Source organism: Jaculus jaculus, chromosome 6 (assembly GCF_020740685.1).
Source record: "Jaculus jaculus isolate mJacJac1 chromosome 6, mJacJac1.mat.Y.cur, whole genome shotgun sequence".
In the NCBI taxonomy this organism is placed as follows: Eukaryota; Metazoa; Chordata; class Mammalia; order Rodentia; family Dipodidae; genus Jaculus; species Jaculus jaculus.
The window spans coordinates 137,437,384-137,451,234 of record NC_059107.1 but is presented as its reverse complement, the minus strand read 5'-3'; the positions used below and the strand labels follow the sequence as shown (position 1 = coordinate 137,451,234).

The window sequence follows — 13,851 nt, the reverse complement described above, 5'->3', positions numbered from 1 at the left end:
CCAGCACCCTTACAACCCTCACAAATGACAAACAAAATGGATGGGTTCCTAAGCCTGTTTCATTGCTAATATATATTTTACACCCAAAAGGAAGTCAGCATCAGTTGTGCATAATGAGATAATGCCATGAAGGCAAATAAATAACGATGTTTACTCTTACCTTCTCTCTAATGCTTCGAATCATCTGAATTTTCGGACACTTTTTAGCTCCAGATGAAATATCCAGCCAGTTTTCCAAGTTCCCTGAATGTACACAGTCTCCTTGAAAAGTACACCTAAAAATACAAGCAACAAATCAGCAATCCCACACATGCATTAGTTACAACTTTCTCACATCTGGCTTCAGTACAAAATGCTTTGTATAGTGGGTTATTGATTTTGAGTGAGAATAGGAGCATGATGCTCAACTCATGAAAAGCAACAAGAAAACAGCAGACTTTTTTTTTTCATCATGTCTAGGAGCTGAGAACAAATGTCGACAACATGTTGAACTTAGACTCCTGAACCATCTCTCAAGATGACATCGCCAAATACATCCAAAGCATGTACATCGTCTCACTGATTCTAAAATAAAGAGCTCCTTTCTAGAAATGCCTACCAAAGAATAACGTAATATGCTGTAAAATTTTAGGTTTGTAATTCATTACCAAACTATCAACTTATGGTATGATTTATTTCTGTTTAAAGAAATAATAATGCTACTATTTTGTACTTTACAGAATGTGAATTAAATAAAAAGATTTCAAGGGCAGAGTCTACCCAAGAATTTGATAAGGCATTCCATAACCATATGCTGTAACACATTTATTTAGACAAATACCAAATTATATCAAAAGATATGGGTGCAGCATTTTCCAAGGCCATTTCCCAGGTCTATCAGCTCTGAAGATGCCCCAAATGAATCTTAAGTTGTGGCCAGAGCCAAATTCTTTGATAAACAGATGCTCAGAAACTGAGATCATTGGCTTTTTTGATGTGTCAGTCACTCTAGGTCATATTAACTGAGGGACCTTTGTCTCACCAGATGGGCCACCAACCCAGCAACAATGAACACCAAGTGCCACATTATCTTCAAGTGGAGGAGCACTGTGCAAGGACAGTCCACTAGAACAGTATCAAGGGAGGGACAGAACACACCTCCTCAAGGGCAAAGATTAAAATAAAATTTTTGCAAACTAGCAATTATGAGTTTTAACAGAAGCTAAGGATGCAGAAATCATAAGATTGAAAAGCATGTAAAAGCCATGAAACCTCCCTGAGGAGATACAGCGGGATGAGCTACGGAAGGGCCACAATAACGTATTTGATTTCATAAATATTTTATTTCCTTTTACTCATTTTATTTTTAATTCTTAAGAATTTAGGCCTAGTGGCTTTGTCTTTGAGGTCTGTGCTAATTTGAATATGACAAAAATAGAACAGGAAGTCAGTGAACTTCAGAAACTAGCAACCCCAAGCATAGAACTCTTAGCTTGCCATTCACTGGGGAACTCTGCTCCCCTTGAGCACATCTGTGTCCCCAACCCCCCCCCCACATCTGCGTCAGTTCCTTCTCTAACATCATCACCAAAGGAATTTTTCATTAGCAATTCTCCAAAGCCATAAATCTCTCTGACCCTTGATGGCTCACTCGTCCGTCACGGACATTAAGTTTAAATTAAACCGCCTCTCCGTGTCAGGGAGAGTTTGCAACGGAGACGCACGTACGGCGGCATTGGGGCACAGAGGATGACAAGGCCAGTTCCTTATTTGTATCTGACAAAGATCATGACTATCAAAGCCTGCCTGCCTCTCCTGGGCAGTCTGCTTTGTATCAGGCATTTCTTCTGCCTATAAGAGAGGGAGAAAGAAAAAAAAAAAAAAAAAGAGCCAATTCTAGAGAGACTGGAGTACAAATATTTTTGTAGGCTTTTAATGCTGCCTGGGAGTCAAGGCCTAAGGCTGCCAAAAAAACAAGTGTAAAATATTTCATACAAATAGTGCTACAATTTGTCAATTTGTAGGCAGAAAAATCCAGTCATGCCATTGAGTTCTCACTCCTTTTTCTGAACTCCTATATAGCATTTCGTGTCGGAACCACACGTTTTGGTATTTAATCATATGCTTCCTTGAATTACAATTTAACTGTTCTGTGTGTTCCTGTCATTTCTCCCCAAGTAAGTGCTACGCTCCTCAAGGAAGGGAGAACATCTTTAATATTTCTTGAGCAAATCCCTCACTGTCTGGCAGCAGGAGATGCAAATACTAGGGTTTCAATACATATTTCTGAATGAATGGATGAAATATGAAATCTCCATAGGTCCTTTCTAATAGTGACTTTTTCCCCCATGGTTTTGATTTATGTCTGACTCCTCTTTCTAGTAAAAAGACTATTTTTCACATAAGCTAAAAGTTAGAATCTGAGAATCAAATCAGGAGTTGAGGCTGGTTTATTGCTTTGTAAAGGAAAAAGAGGCAAAATATGTAATGAGCCTTTCATTTCCTATTCTGTGTGAGGTGAAAACAAAATCTAACCATGCTATGTACCTAAACCATGTATGTGTTTAGGTAAAGAAGCTATTTCTGAAATCTGTAAACTCCCATTTCTTGCTTTTAATAAGTTAAAAAAATTTTTTTAAATATAAAGCAATCCAGGACACCAAGAATGTATAACCAGATGGTCAATCAACAACAATATCTGATTACTTCTCAAATACTGCAGATTGTAAAATCATCACGACAGCACATTACCCACACATTCAAATTTCTCTGGAAGGGGGAGTAAATCTTGGCACTCCCATGTTTTAGTAAACACAACTAGTGACTTTGAAATGATTTCTCTTGAAAGCCATAGTTGTTATCACTGTCGCTCTGTGTCAATCAAAGCAATGGTCAAGTGAATCCACACCTAAGCCATTGTCCAAATATCCCTGAAATTGAATTTTTAGGCACCATATTTTATGAGGCTGAGTCCCCTATGAGCCACTCTCAGATGTATGGATTTCTACTGTTACTTGTTTGTTTGAGACAGGGTCTTATGTCATCCAGACCGGCCTTTCTGTTCATGCAAATGAAAATGACCTTGAACTTATGATCCCCCTGCCTCCGCCTCCTGAGTACCGGATTCACAGATATGAACCACCATGCCTGGTATACACATTCTGGGGATCAGGCTCAGGGCCTTGTGCATGCTTAAGCTATGCCAACTGAGCTACATCTCCGGATTTCTTAACTGGCTTCATTTCCATTTCAGCGGGCCACGGGTAGGAGGTAAATTGGACTCAGATTAGCATGAGTGTATCCGGCCAAAGATGGCAGAGATTAATTTGCTTTCTTTATGCACTTGTCTCCTCCTCTTCTGAGGGTCTAAGACCAGTTTGTCCTGCTGTAACAGCATATTCAGGACCATATGCGTTACAAAGCACAGAGAGGGTGGGAAGTCCAAGGTTGAGATTCTGAATGTTGGGGGGGGGGGGCTTCTAGTGGTGCCACCCATGGCAGACAGTAGATGAGCAAGAGACAATGAAAGGAAATACCAAATTTACCTTTTCTTTTCATAACTGACTGAAATCCATTCACAAGATTCATAAGATTTCTTTTGACTCCACCACCCAACAGAGCTGCATTGGGGCTTAAAGTTTCCAACAAGCTCTTAGGGTGGCATATTTAAACCACAGCATGCCACCTCCGGCCCTAAATGACCAACTCAAGATCCAGAATCTTATCTAAATCAAACATGGGTGAGATACAAAGTATGATATATCTTGAGGACAATTCCACCCCAGAATTGAGATGGTGAAATTGAACATGGTATATACTTACAAAATGAAATGATGAAACAGTTATACACTAGACATTCTCATTCAATAGGAGAAGTAATGGAGCTGGAGAGATAGCCTAGTGATTAAGGCACTTGCCTACAAAGCCAAAAGATCCAGGTTCAATTCCCCAATACCCACATAAAGTCAGATGCATAAAATAGTGCAAGCATCTAGAGTTCATTTGCAGTGGCTAGAAGCCCTGGCATGACCACTGTTATTCATTCTCTCCCTGACTCTCTCTCCCTCTCTCTCTCTCTCTCCTCTGATTCTTTCTTCCTCTCAAATAAATACAAATAAAATGTTTTTTAAAGGAGAAATAAGCAAGAAGAAAGGCATAACTGGTTCCATGTAAATCTAGAACCCATTAGGGTGAACAACATTAAGTTTTCAGGCTCAAGAATAATCTCCTTAATTAACCCCATGCCCCACACACCTGGCAGGCCTCAGGCACATCTGCCTCTGTGGTTATGGTGGACTCGGTCCATAGCGCAGCCTTCACAGGTAGGTCTTCCAGCTGAAGGGGCATTGTGGTGGTTCTCCAGTTCTGAGGTTTCAGAAACTACCCCATTCCTATGGTTCTCTAGGCACTGCTTTCAACAATGAACTTGAACTTGTTGTTGACTGAACTCTCTGGCAATTCCTTGTCTCTGTGACAAGTTTCTGCCCGGGCCACCAGACCATCTGCAATAGCTTTTTTAAAAAATATATTTTATGTTTACTAATATATTTATTTGAGAGAGAGAGGAAGAGGCAAGCAGATAGATAGATAGATAGATAGATAGATAGATAGATAGATAGATAGATAGATAGACAGACAGACAGACAGACAGACAGACAGACAGAGGGAATGGGCACACAAATGAACCCCAGATGCATGTGCCACTATATACATCTGGCTTATGAGGGTCCTGGGAAATTGAACATGGCTTCTTTGGCTTTGTAGGGAAGTGCTTTAACTGCTAAGCCATCTCTCCAGTCCTGCAATAGCTTTTTAAATCTATTGGTGGCCACCATGGTAGCCCAGCTCACGTGTTCTGTGTAGCTATAGAGTGTTATCACAGCTCAGCATTTGCATCCTTCAAAATGGCAGCTCAAGATACATCCAGGCCTGTCTGAGCCACAGCTAGAGTGGCCAAGGAGCACTAAGCCAGAACGCAGGGAGCAGAGTGCTGAGGTGGCCTGGCAAGTACACACTGAGGTCCTGGGGCGCCTTCTTGGAGACATGACCCTCAAGACCTCAGCTTGCTTCCAAGGTCTCTGAAATGTCTTTGAGGACATTCTCCTATTACCTTCACGACTAGCATTTGTAGCAAGTAGTCCTTGGCCACATTCCAACTTCATCTTATAAAATATCTTTTACTCTCTATTTTGCCCTTTGAGAATATTCCAAATGTTTCTAATTTGCTTCCATTTTAATTATGAACTCTGTCTTTACTTTTTTAGTCTCTCACTTCTTACTACAAAGTAACCACACAGCCCCTTCAATATTTAGCTTAGTTTTTTTTTTTTCCCCCCTACCAGATACCTCATCACCTTTAAGGTCTGCCTTCCACAAAGTCCTGAAACATGGACACATTCCACCAGCTTCTTTACAACTGTGTAACAAACATGGTCATTATTCCCACTTTCCAACCTTGCTTTTCGCTTCCATCTGAGGACTCATCGGAGGAGCCTTTACTGTCCTCCATATCTCTTTTTATCAATATTCTGAATGCAGTCACTTATAGAATCTGTAAGAAGTTTTAGACTTTCTCCACACTTCTTATCTTCTGATTCTTCAACAGAATCATCCTTAGCACCAAATTCACCACAACTGAAGCTTTTTCTAATCTGCTGCCCCAAATTCTTCCGGCCTCTACTCAAGACCAGTTGCAAAGTCACCTCTATATCTTCAGGTATTTGAGACATCAACAGCTCTTTTCCATTTAGGCCATTGTTGTGCGTTTATACTGAAGGCTGGGTAATTTTTAAAGAACAGAGATTTATTTCTTATAGTTCTGGAGGTTAAGAAGCCCAAGGTAAAGAGGCTCAGATCTGGCATCATCCCATGGTAAAAAGTAAAAGAAATAAGAGGAAGAGATTGTAGTTTCCAGCCTGTTTGTAACTGGGATTAATCCATTCATGAAGCAGAGCCCTCATGACCTAAACACCTCCCATTAAGCTCCACTTCCTAACGCTGTTGTACTGAGGATTCTGCTTTGTTTATTTATTTATTTTTTTAAAAAATTTTTATTAACATTTTCCATGATTATAAAATATATCCCATGGTAATTCCCTCCTTCCCCACCCCCACACTTTCCCTTTTGAAATTCCATTCTCCATCATATTACCTCCCCATTACAATCATTGTAATTACATATATACAATATCAACCTATTAAGTATCCTCCTCCCTTCCTTTCTCCACCCTTTATGTCTCCTTTTCAACTTACTGGCCTCTGCTACTAAGTATTTTCATTCTCACGCAGAAGCCCAGTCATCTGTAGCTAGGATCCACATATGAGAGAGAACATGTGGCGCTTGGCTTTCTGGGCCTGGGTAACCTGACTTAGTATAATACTTTCCAGGTCCATCCATTTTTCTGCAAATTTCATAACTTCATTTTTCTTTACCGCTGAGTAGAACTCCATTGTATAAATGTACCACATCTTCATTATCCACTCATCTGTTGAGGGACATCTAGGCTGGTTCCATTTCCCAGCTATTATAAATTGAGCAGCAATAAACATGGTTGAGCATGTACTTCTAAGGAAATGAGATGAGTCCTTTGGATATATGCCTAGGAGCGCTATAGCTGGGTCATATGGTAGATCAATCTCTAGCTGCTTTAGGAACCTCCATACTGTTTTCCACAATGGCTGGACCAGATTGCATTCCCACCAGCAGTGCAGAAGGGTTCCTTTTTTTCCACATCCCCGCCAACATTTATGATCATTTGTTTTCATGATGGTGGCCAATCTGACAGGAGTGAGATGGAATCTCAATGTAGTTTTAATCTGCATTTCCCTGATAACTAGTGACGTAGAACATTTTTTTAGATGCTTATATGCCATTCGTATTTCTTCCTTTGAGAACTCTCTTAGCTCCATAGCCCATTTTTTGATTGGCTTGTTTGATTCCTTATTATTTAACTTTTTGAGTTCTTTGTATATCCTAGATATTAATCCTCTATCAGATATATAGCTGGCGAGGATTTTTTCCCATTCTGTAGGTTGCCTCTTTGCTTTTTTCACTGTGTCCTTTGCAGTGCAAAATCTTTGTAATTTCATTAGGTCCCAGTGGTTAATCTGTGGTTTTATTGCCTGAGCAATTGGGGTTGTATTCAGAAAGTCTTTGCCAAGACCAATATGTTGAAGGGTTTCCCCTACTTTTTCCTCTAGCAGTTTCAGAGTTTCTGGTCTGATGTTAAGGTCTTTAATCCATTTGGACTTAATTCTTGTGCATGGCGAGAGAGAAGAATCTATTTTCATCCTTCTGCAGATATTTATCCAGTTTTCAAAACACCATTTGCTGAAGAGGCTGTCTCTTCTCCAATGAGTATTTTTGGCATTTTTATCGAATATCAGGTGGCTATAGCTACTTGGGCTTACATCTGGGTCCTCTATTCTGTTCCACTGATCTACATGTCTGTTTTTGTGCCAGTACCATGCTGTTTTTGTTACTATGGCTCTGTAGTATAGGTTAAAATCAGGTATGGTGATACCACCAGCCTCTTTTTTGTTGCTCAGTATTATTTTAGATATTCGAGGTTTTTTGTGATTCCAAATGAATTTTTGGATTGTTTTTTCTATTTCCATGAAGAAAGCCTTTGGAATTTTGATAGGGATTGCATTAAATGTCTAGATTGCTTTAGGTAAGATTGCCATTTTCACGATATTGATTCTTCCAAGCCAGGAACAAGGGATGTTTCTCCACTTTCTAGTGTCTTCTGCAATTTCTTGCTTGAGTGTTTTAAAGTTCTCATTGTATAGATTCTTTACTTCCTTGGTTAGGTTTATTCCAAGGTATTTTATTTTTTTTTTTTTTTGATGCAATTGTGAATGGGAGTGATTCTCTGATTTCATCCTCTGTGTGTTTGTTGTTAGCATATATGAAGGCTACTGATTTCTGTGTATTTATTTTGTATCCTGCTACATTGCTGTAGGTTTTGATCAGCTCTAACAGCTTGCTAGTAGAGTCTTTAGGGTCCTTTATGTATAGAATCATGTCATCTGCAAATAATGATAACTTGATTTCTTCCTTTCCAATTTGTATTCCTTTTATGTGTGTCTCTTGCCTTATTGCTATGGCTAAGACTACCAAAACTATATTAAATAGAAGTGGGGACAGTGGACACCCTTGTCTTGTTCCTGATTTTAGTGGAAAAGCTTCCAGTTTTTCCCCATTTAGTAATATGTTGGCTGTAGGCTTGTCATAAATAGCCTTTATTATATTGAGATATGTTCCTTCTATTCCCAGTCTCTGTAGGACTTTTATCATGAAGGGATGTTGGATTTTGTCAAATGCTTTCTCTGCATCTAATGAGATGATCATGTGATTTTTGTCCTTCAACCCGTTTGTGTAATGTATTACATTTATAGATTTGCGTATGTTGAACCATCCCTGCATCTCTGGGATAAAGCCTGCTTGGTCAGGGTGAATGATCTTTTTGATATACTCTTGTATTCTGTTTGCCAATATTTTGTTGAGAATTTTTGCATCTATGTTCATGAGGGAGATTGGTCTGTAATTTTCTTTTTTTGTTCTATCTTTGCCTGGTTTTGGTATCAGGGTGATGCTGGCCTCATAGGAGGAGTTTGGTAGAATTCCTTCTTTTTCTATTTCCTGGAAAAGCTTAAGAAGCAATGGTGTTAGCTCTTCCTTAAAAGTCTGGTAAAATTCAGCAGTGAATCCATCTGGGCCTGGGCTTTTTTTAGTTGGGAGATTATTGATAACTGTTCTGATCTCCATGTTTGTTATAGGTCTATTTAAGTGATTAATCTCATTTTGATTTAATTTAGGTAGGTCATATAGATCAAGGAAATCATCCATTTCTTTCAGATTTTCATACTTTGTGGAGTATATGCTTTTATAGTATGTCCCTATGATTTTTTGAATTTCTCTGGAATCTGTTGTGATGTTACCTTGCTCATCTCTGATTTTATTAATTTGTGTCTCTTCTCTCTTTCTTTTGGTCAGATTTGCTAAGGGTTTATCAATCTTGTTTATCCTTTCAAAGAACCAACTCTTTGTTTAATTAATTCTTTGGATTCTTCTTTTTGTTTCTATTTCATTAATTTCTGCCCTAATCTTTATTATTTCTTCCCGTCTACTAATTTTTGGTTTGCCTTGTTCTTCTTTTTCCAAGGCTTTAAGGCGAAGCATTAGGTCGTTTACTTGCGACCTTTCTAATTTCTTAATATAGGCACTTAAGGCTATAAATTTACCTCTTAGAACTGCCTTCATTGTGTCCCAGAGATTTTGGTATGTTGTGTTCTCATTATCATTTGACTCTATAAATTTTTTGATTTCCTTTTTGATTTCTTCATTGACCCACTCATCATTTAGTAGTGTATTGTTTAGTTTCCATGATTTTGTGTATGCTCTATAGCCTTTCTTGCTACTGATTTGTAGTTTAATTCCATTGTGGTCAGATAGAATGCAAGGAATTATTTCAATTTTCCTGAATTTGTTAAGATTTGCTTTGTGTCCTAATATATGGTCTATTTTAGAGAATGTTCCATGTGCTGCTGAAAAGAATGTATATTCTGCAGCCTTTGGATGAAATGTCCTGTATATATCTGTTAGGTCCATTCCTTCTATGACCTCATTTAGTCCAGATGCCTCTCTATTTATTCTTTCCCTGGATGACCTGTCAATTGATGAGAGTGGGGTGTTAAAGTCACCACCACCACTGTGTTTGGTGTTATCTGTGACCTTAGTTCTAGTAGTGTTTGTTTGACGAATTTGGGAGCCCCCATGTTAGGTGCATATATGTTTAGGATTGTAATGTCCTCCTGTTGGAGTGTGCCCTTAATCAATATAAAGTGACCTTCCTTATCTTTCTTGACTAACGTCGGACTAAAGTCTACCCTGTCTGATATTAGGATAGCAACCCCTGCTTGTTTTCTAGGCCCATTTGCTTGAAACACCGCCTTCCAACCTTTCACCCTAAGATAATGTCTATCCTTTGTAGAAAGGTGAGTTTCTTGGAGACAACAAATTGTAGGATCCTGCTTTTTAACCCAGTCTGCAAATCTATGTCTTTTCGTTGGGGCATTGAGACCGTTGATATTAAGAGATATTATTGAAAGGTGTGTATTTATGTTTGCCATTTTTGTGTGTGTGTGTGTGTGTGTGTGTTACTGGTTCTACCTGTGCTCTCTTCTGTTAACTGGTATTTGAGTATAGCTTGTTTTTTCTAGGTTCCTTATATGTGTGCTTTTCCTATTCTTCAGCATGGAGGATTCTATCAAGTATTTTCTGTAGAGCTGGTTTTGTCTTCAAATACTCCTTTAACCTGCTTTTGTCATGGAATGTCTTTATTTCTCCATCTATTTGAATGGATAACTTTGCAGGATAAAGTAACCTTGGTTGACAGTTGTTATCTTTCAGAACTTGGAATATATCACTCCAAGCCCTTCTGGCTTTAAAAGTTTGTGTTGAATAATCTGCTGTAATCCTGATGGGCTTGCTTTTGTAGGTAACTTGATTTTTCTCTAACTGCTTTCAATATTTTTTCTTTGGTTTGTGTGTTTGGAAGTTTGATTATAATATGGCGAGGAGAGGTTCTTTCTGGGTTTTGTCTGGCTGGGGTTCTAAAGGCTTCCTGTATCTGTATTGGCACCTCTTTCCCAATTTGGGGGAAATTTTCCTCTATGATTTTGTTGAAGATGCCTACTATGCCTCTGGAGTGGAGTTCTTCTCCTTCTACTATGCCCTGAATTCTTATATTGGATCTTTTCATAGTGTCCCGAATATCTTGAAATTCTCACTCATACTTTTTTTTTTTTAATTTTTATTAACATTTTTCATGATTATAAAATATATCCCATGGTAATTCCCTCCCTCCCCACCCCCACACTTTCCCGTTTGAAATTCCATTCTCCATCATATTACCTCCCCATTACAATCATTGTAATTACATATATACAATATCAACCTATTAAGTATCCTCCTCCCTTCCTTTCTCCACCCTTTATGTCTCCTTTTCAACTTACTGGCCTCTGCTACTAAGTATTTTCATTCTCACTCAGAAGCCCAGTCATCTGTAGCTAGGATCCACATATGAGAGAGAACATGTGGCGCTTGGCTTTCTGGGCCTGGGTTACCTGACTTAGTATAATATTTTCCAGGTCCATCCATTTTTCTGCAAATTTTATAACTTCATTTTTCTTTACCGCTGAGTAGAACTCCATTGTATAAATGTACCACATCTTCATTATCCACTCATCTGTTGAGGGACATCTAGGCTGGTTCCATTTCCCAGTTATTCTATAAGTTTGTCTTTCTCTTTGTTGGACTGCATTAGGTCTGCCACCTGGTCTTCTAGCTTAGATATTCTGTCCTCTCCCTCACCCATCCTACTGGTGAGATTTTCTACAGAGTTTTTTATTTCATTAACTGTGTTCTTCATTGCTAGTAATTCTGACTGGTTTTTCTTTATTATTTCTATTTCCCTATTTATGTCTTGTGTTGCTTTCTTTATTTCATTAAATTGGTGTCCTGCCTCTTCTTTGATTCCTTTGATTTCCTCTTTGATTTCTTCTTTGATTGTTTTCATGTGTTCTTTGACCTCTTTGAACATATTTATAATTATTCTTTTGAACTCTTTCTCAGGCATTTCCTCTAACTCTTTCTCACTGGAGGACATTTCTGATGCATTAATACTTTTAGGTGGATTTATATCGTCTTGCTTTTTAGTGTTTCTTGTGTTATAATGTATATATTTTTGCATCTTGGATTAAGTTAATGCTTGGATTTTCTAGCTAGCTGTGTATTCTTAGCTGTATCAATTGATTTGATGTAATATATTTTCAGGGTAGGACCTTAAGGAATTAGGTGTGGCTCTTAAGACTCTCAGAGTATCTAAAAAGATGTTCTTAGGGGTTGAGTTTCCCTGCTATAGGAGTATTCAAGCAGGCTGAGTGGAATAAAATACAGGTAGATTCTAAAATTTAACTAAACACTGTACACATTCAATCAAAAACAGCCCCGAGTATGTATGCAAGAGTAGTTATTATAATGACCAGATCCTCTATCAACAAAGAGGTTTAGATTTCTGGTCTGTTGAGGGATCCAAGTCAGCTTGTGACCAAGTGAGACCCTTCCCTGGTGCAATCCCAGTTACCTTGGGTGACTTTGGTCTCAGTCAAGTTGCTGCCTGGGTCGTCGGGCTGCTGTTCTGATTTCTGGAGCTGGGCACTTGCTTTTCCTACGGGGCAAACCTGAGCCGCTGCTGCTGCCTCTGCTGCTGCCGTAGCTGCCACCACCGGAGCCACCACCGCTGCTGAAGCTGCCTGCTGCCGTGTCCACCGCTGCTGCTCCCCCTGAAGCCACTGCTACGGGATCTGCTGCCGCTGCCGCTCCTGGGTCCGCTGCTGCTGGGGCCGCTGGTACCAGTGCTGGAGCCGCTGAAGTTGCTGCCGAACTCTGCTCCTGCTTGGGTCCCGCTGTCAGCCCAAGTTGGCGTGGCCGGGTCCCGGGCCGCTGCTCTGTTCGCTGGAGCTGGGTTCAGGCGTTGGGGGAGGGGAGGGAGCCGCGGCTGCTCCGGTTCTCTCGCTGCTCCACGTGTTCTTCTACCTCGCGGTCTTCTCCTCCGCTGCTCGCTGCCGCTCTCCCCTCACGTTTCCCGAGTTGCGGAGAGCGCGGTGTGAGGGGAAGCTCCCGCACCTGGCTTTTCCTGTGGCTCGAGCCGAGAGTCTGGCGGCTTTCTGCTGCACCGCGGCCAAGCTTCCGGAGCCACTTTTCCCGCCTGTGCAGGCTCTGGATGCTCTATAACTCTTCTACTTCTCCGCTGCCGCCTCAATTTCCTATACACCTCACTTTTTAGTAAAAGTGTGTATTTTGCTGAGTTTTTTTGGTCTTTTTCCCCCCTAGGCTGCTTTGGCGTGGTACCTACGCCGCCATCTTAACCGGAAGTCTCTATTTATTTATTTTTGAGATAGGGTCTCACTATAGCCCAGGCTGATCTGGAATTTCCTATGTTTTCACAGGCTGACATTCAGCTCACAGCGATCCTCCTACCTCAGCCTCCCGAGTGCTGGGATGAAAGGCGTGGGCCACCATGCCCGGCTCCAACACAGGCTTTGTGGGGAACACATTTAAAGCGCAGCAGGATCTATTCTGCAAGTCCTGAGATTCTAATCACTATTTTATTTTTCTAGTTCCTGTTTCCAATTAAATCCCATGCCTATGTGACCAAGTCAATAAGTAGATACAAGCAGATTTGCAAGTTAGAAAATAAAACCTGCCCAGTTGCAAAGTAGACTGGATGAATAAACAAAAAGTTAATTTAGAAAGAAAAAAAAATGCTTTCCTTAAGGTGAAAACCTTTATATGTGGTAATAACAAGTGCATGAAACTATTTAGGAAGCCTATTCTCGGCTTAATATAAAATGTATTATAGACCTTAATGTATTCAAAATAATGATACTGTCACTCAAAATATAAGGACATGGACCACCCTCTCCCCAATCCTCTACTAGAAGGTGTGCGTTCCAAATCTACCTGGAACTCAAACAACAAACAAGAGGGTTCCAGACACTTTGAAGTTTGCTGTTTGAAATTCAGAGAGTATTTTCATACAGTGAACTGCTTTGTTTTCTGGGTAATTGTAAATTTTTGTATCCCATGATGTCCCTGAAAAACTCCCCCCATGACATGGAGGGAACATTATTCTTGCCAGGTTCTGTTCTGAGCTCGGACCACTGAAGTCCTGACCATTAAGTCTCAACAACAATATTGTGTGTGTGTGTGTGTGTGTGTGTGTGTGGTTTATTTATTATGTATTAGAGAGAGAGCAGAGAGAGCAAAGCAGAGAGAGATATGGAGATAATGGGTGTGCCAGGACC

General features: G+C 39.9%; 1 protein-coding gene across 1 annotated transcript in view; it reads right to left on the bottom strand.

Moving 5' to 3' along the window:
• Nucleotides 1-13,851, bottom strand: part of Plxnc1 (plexin C1) — a 181,198-nt gene that overhangs the window by 101,579 nt on the left and 65,768 nt on the right. The window contains exon 5 of the mRNA XM_004650180.3: nucleotides 161-275. Coding sequence (XP_004650237.1) covers nucleotides 161-275 — 115 coding nt within the window. The remainder of the gene's footprint in view (nucleotides 1-160; nucleotides 276-13,851) is intronic.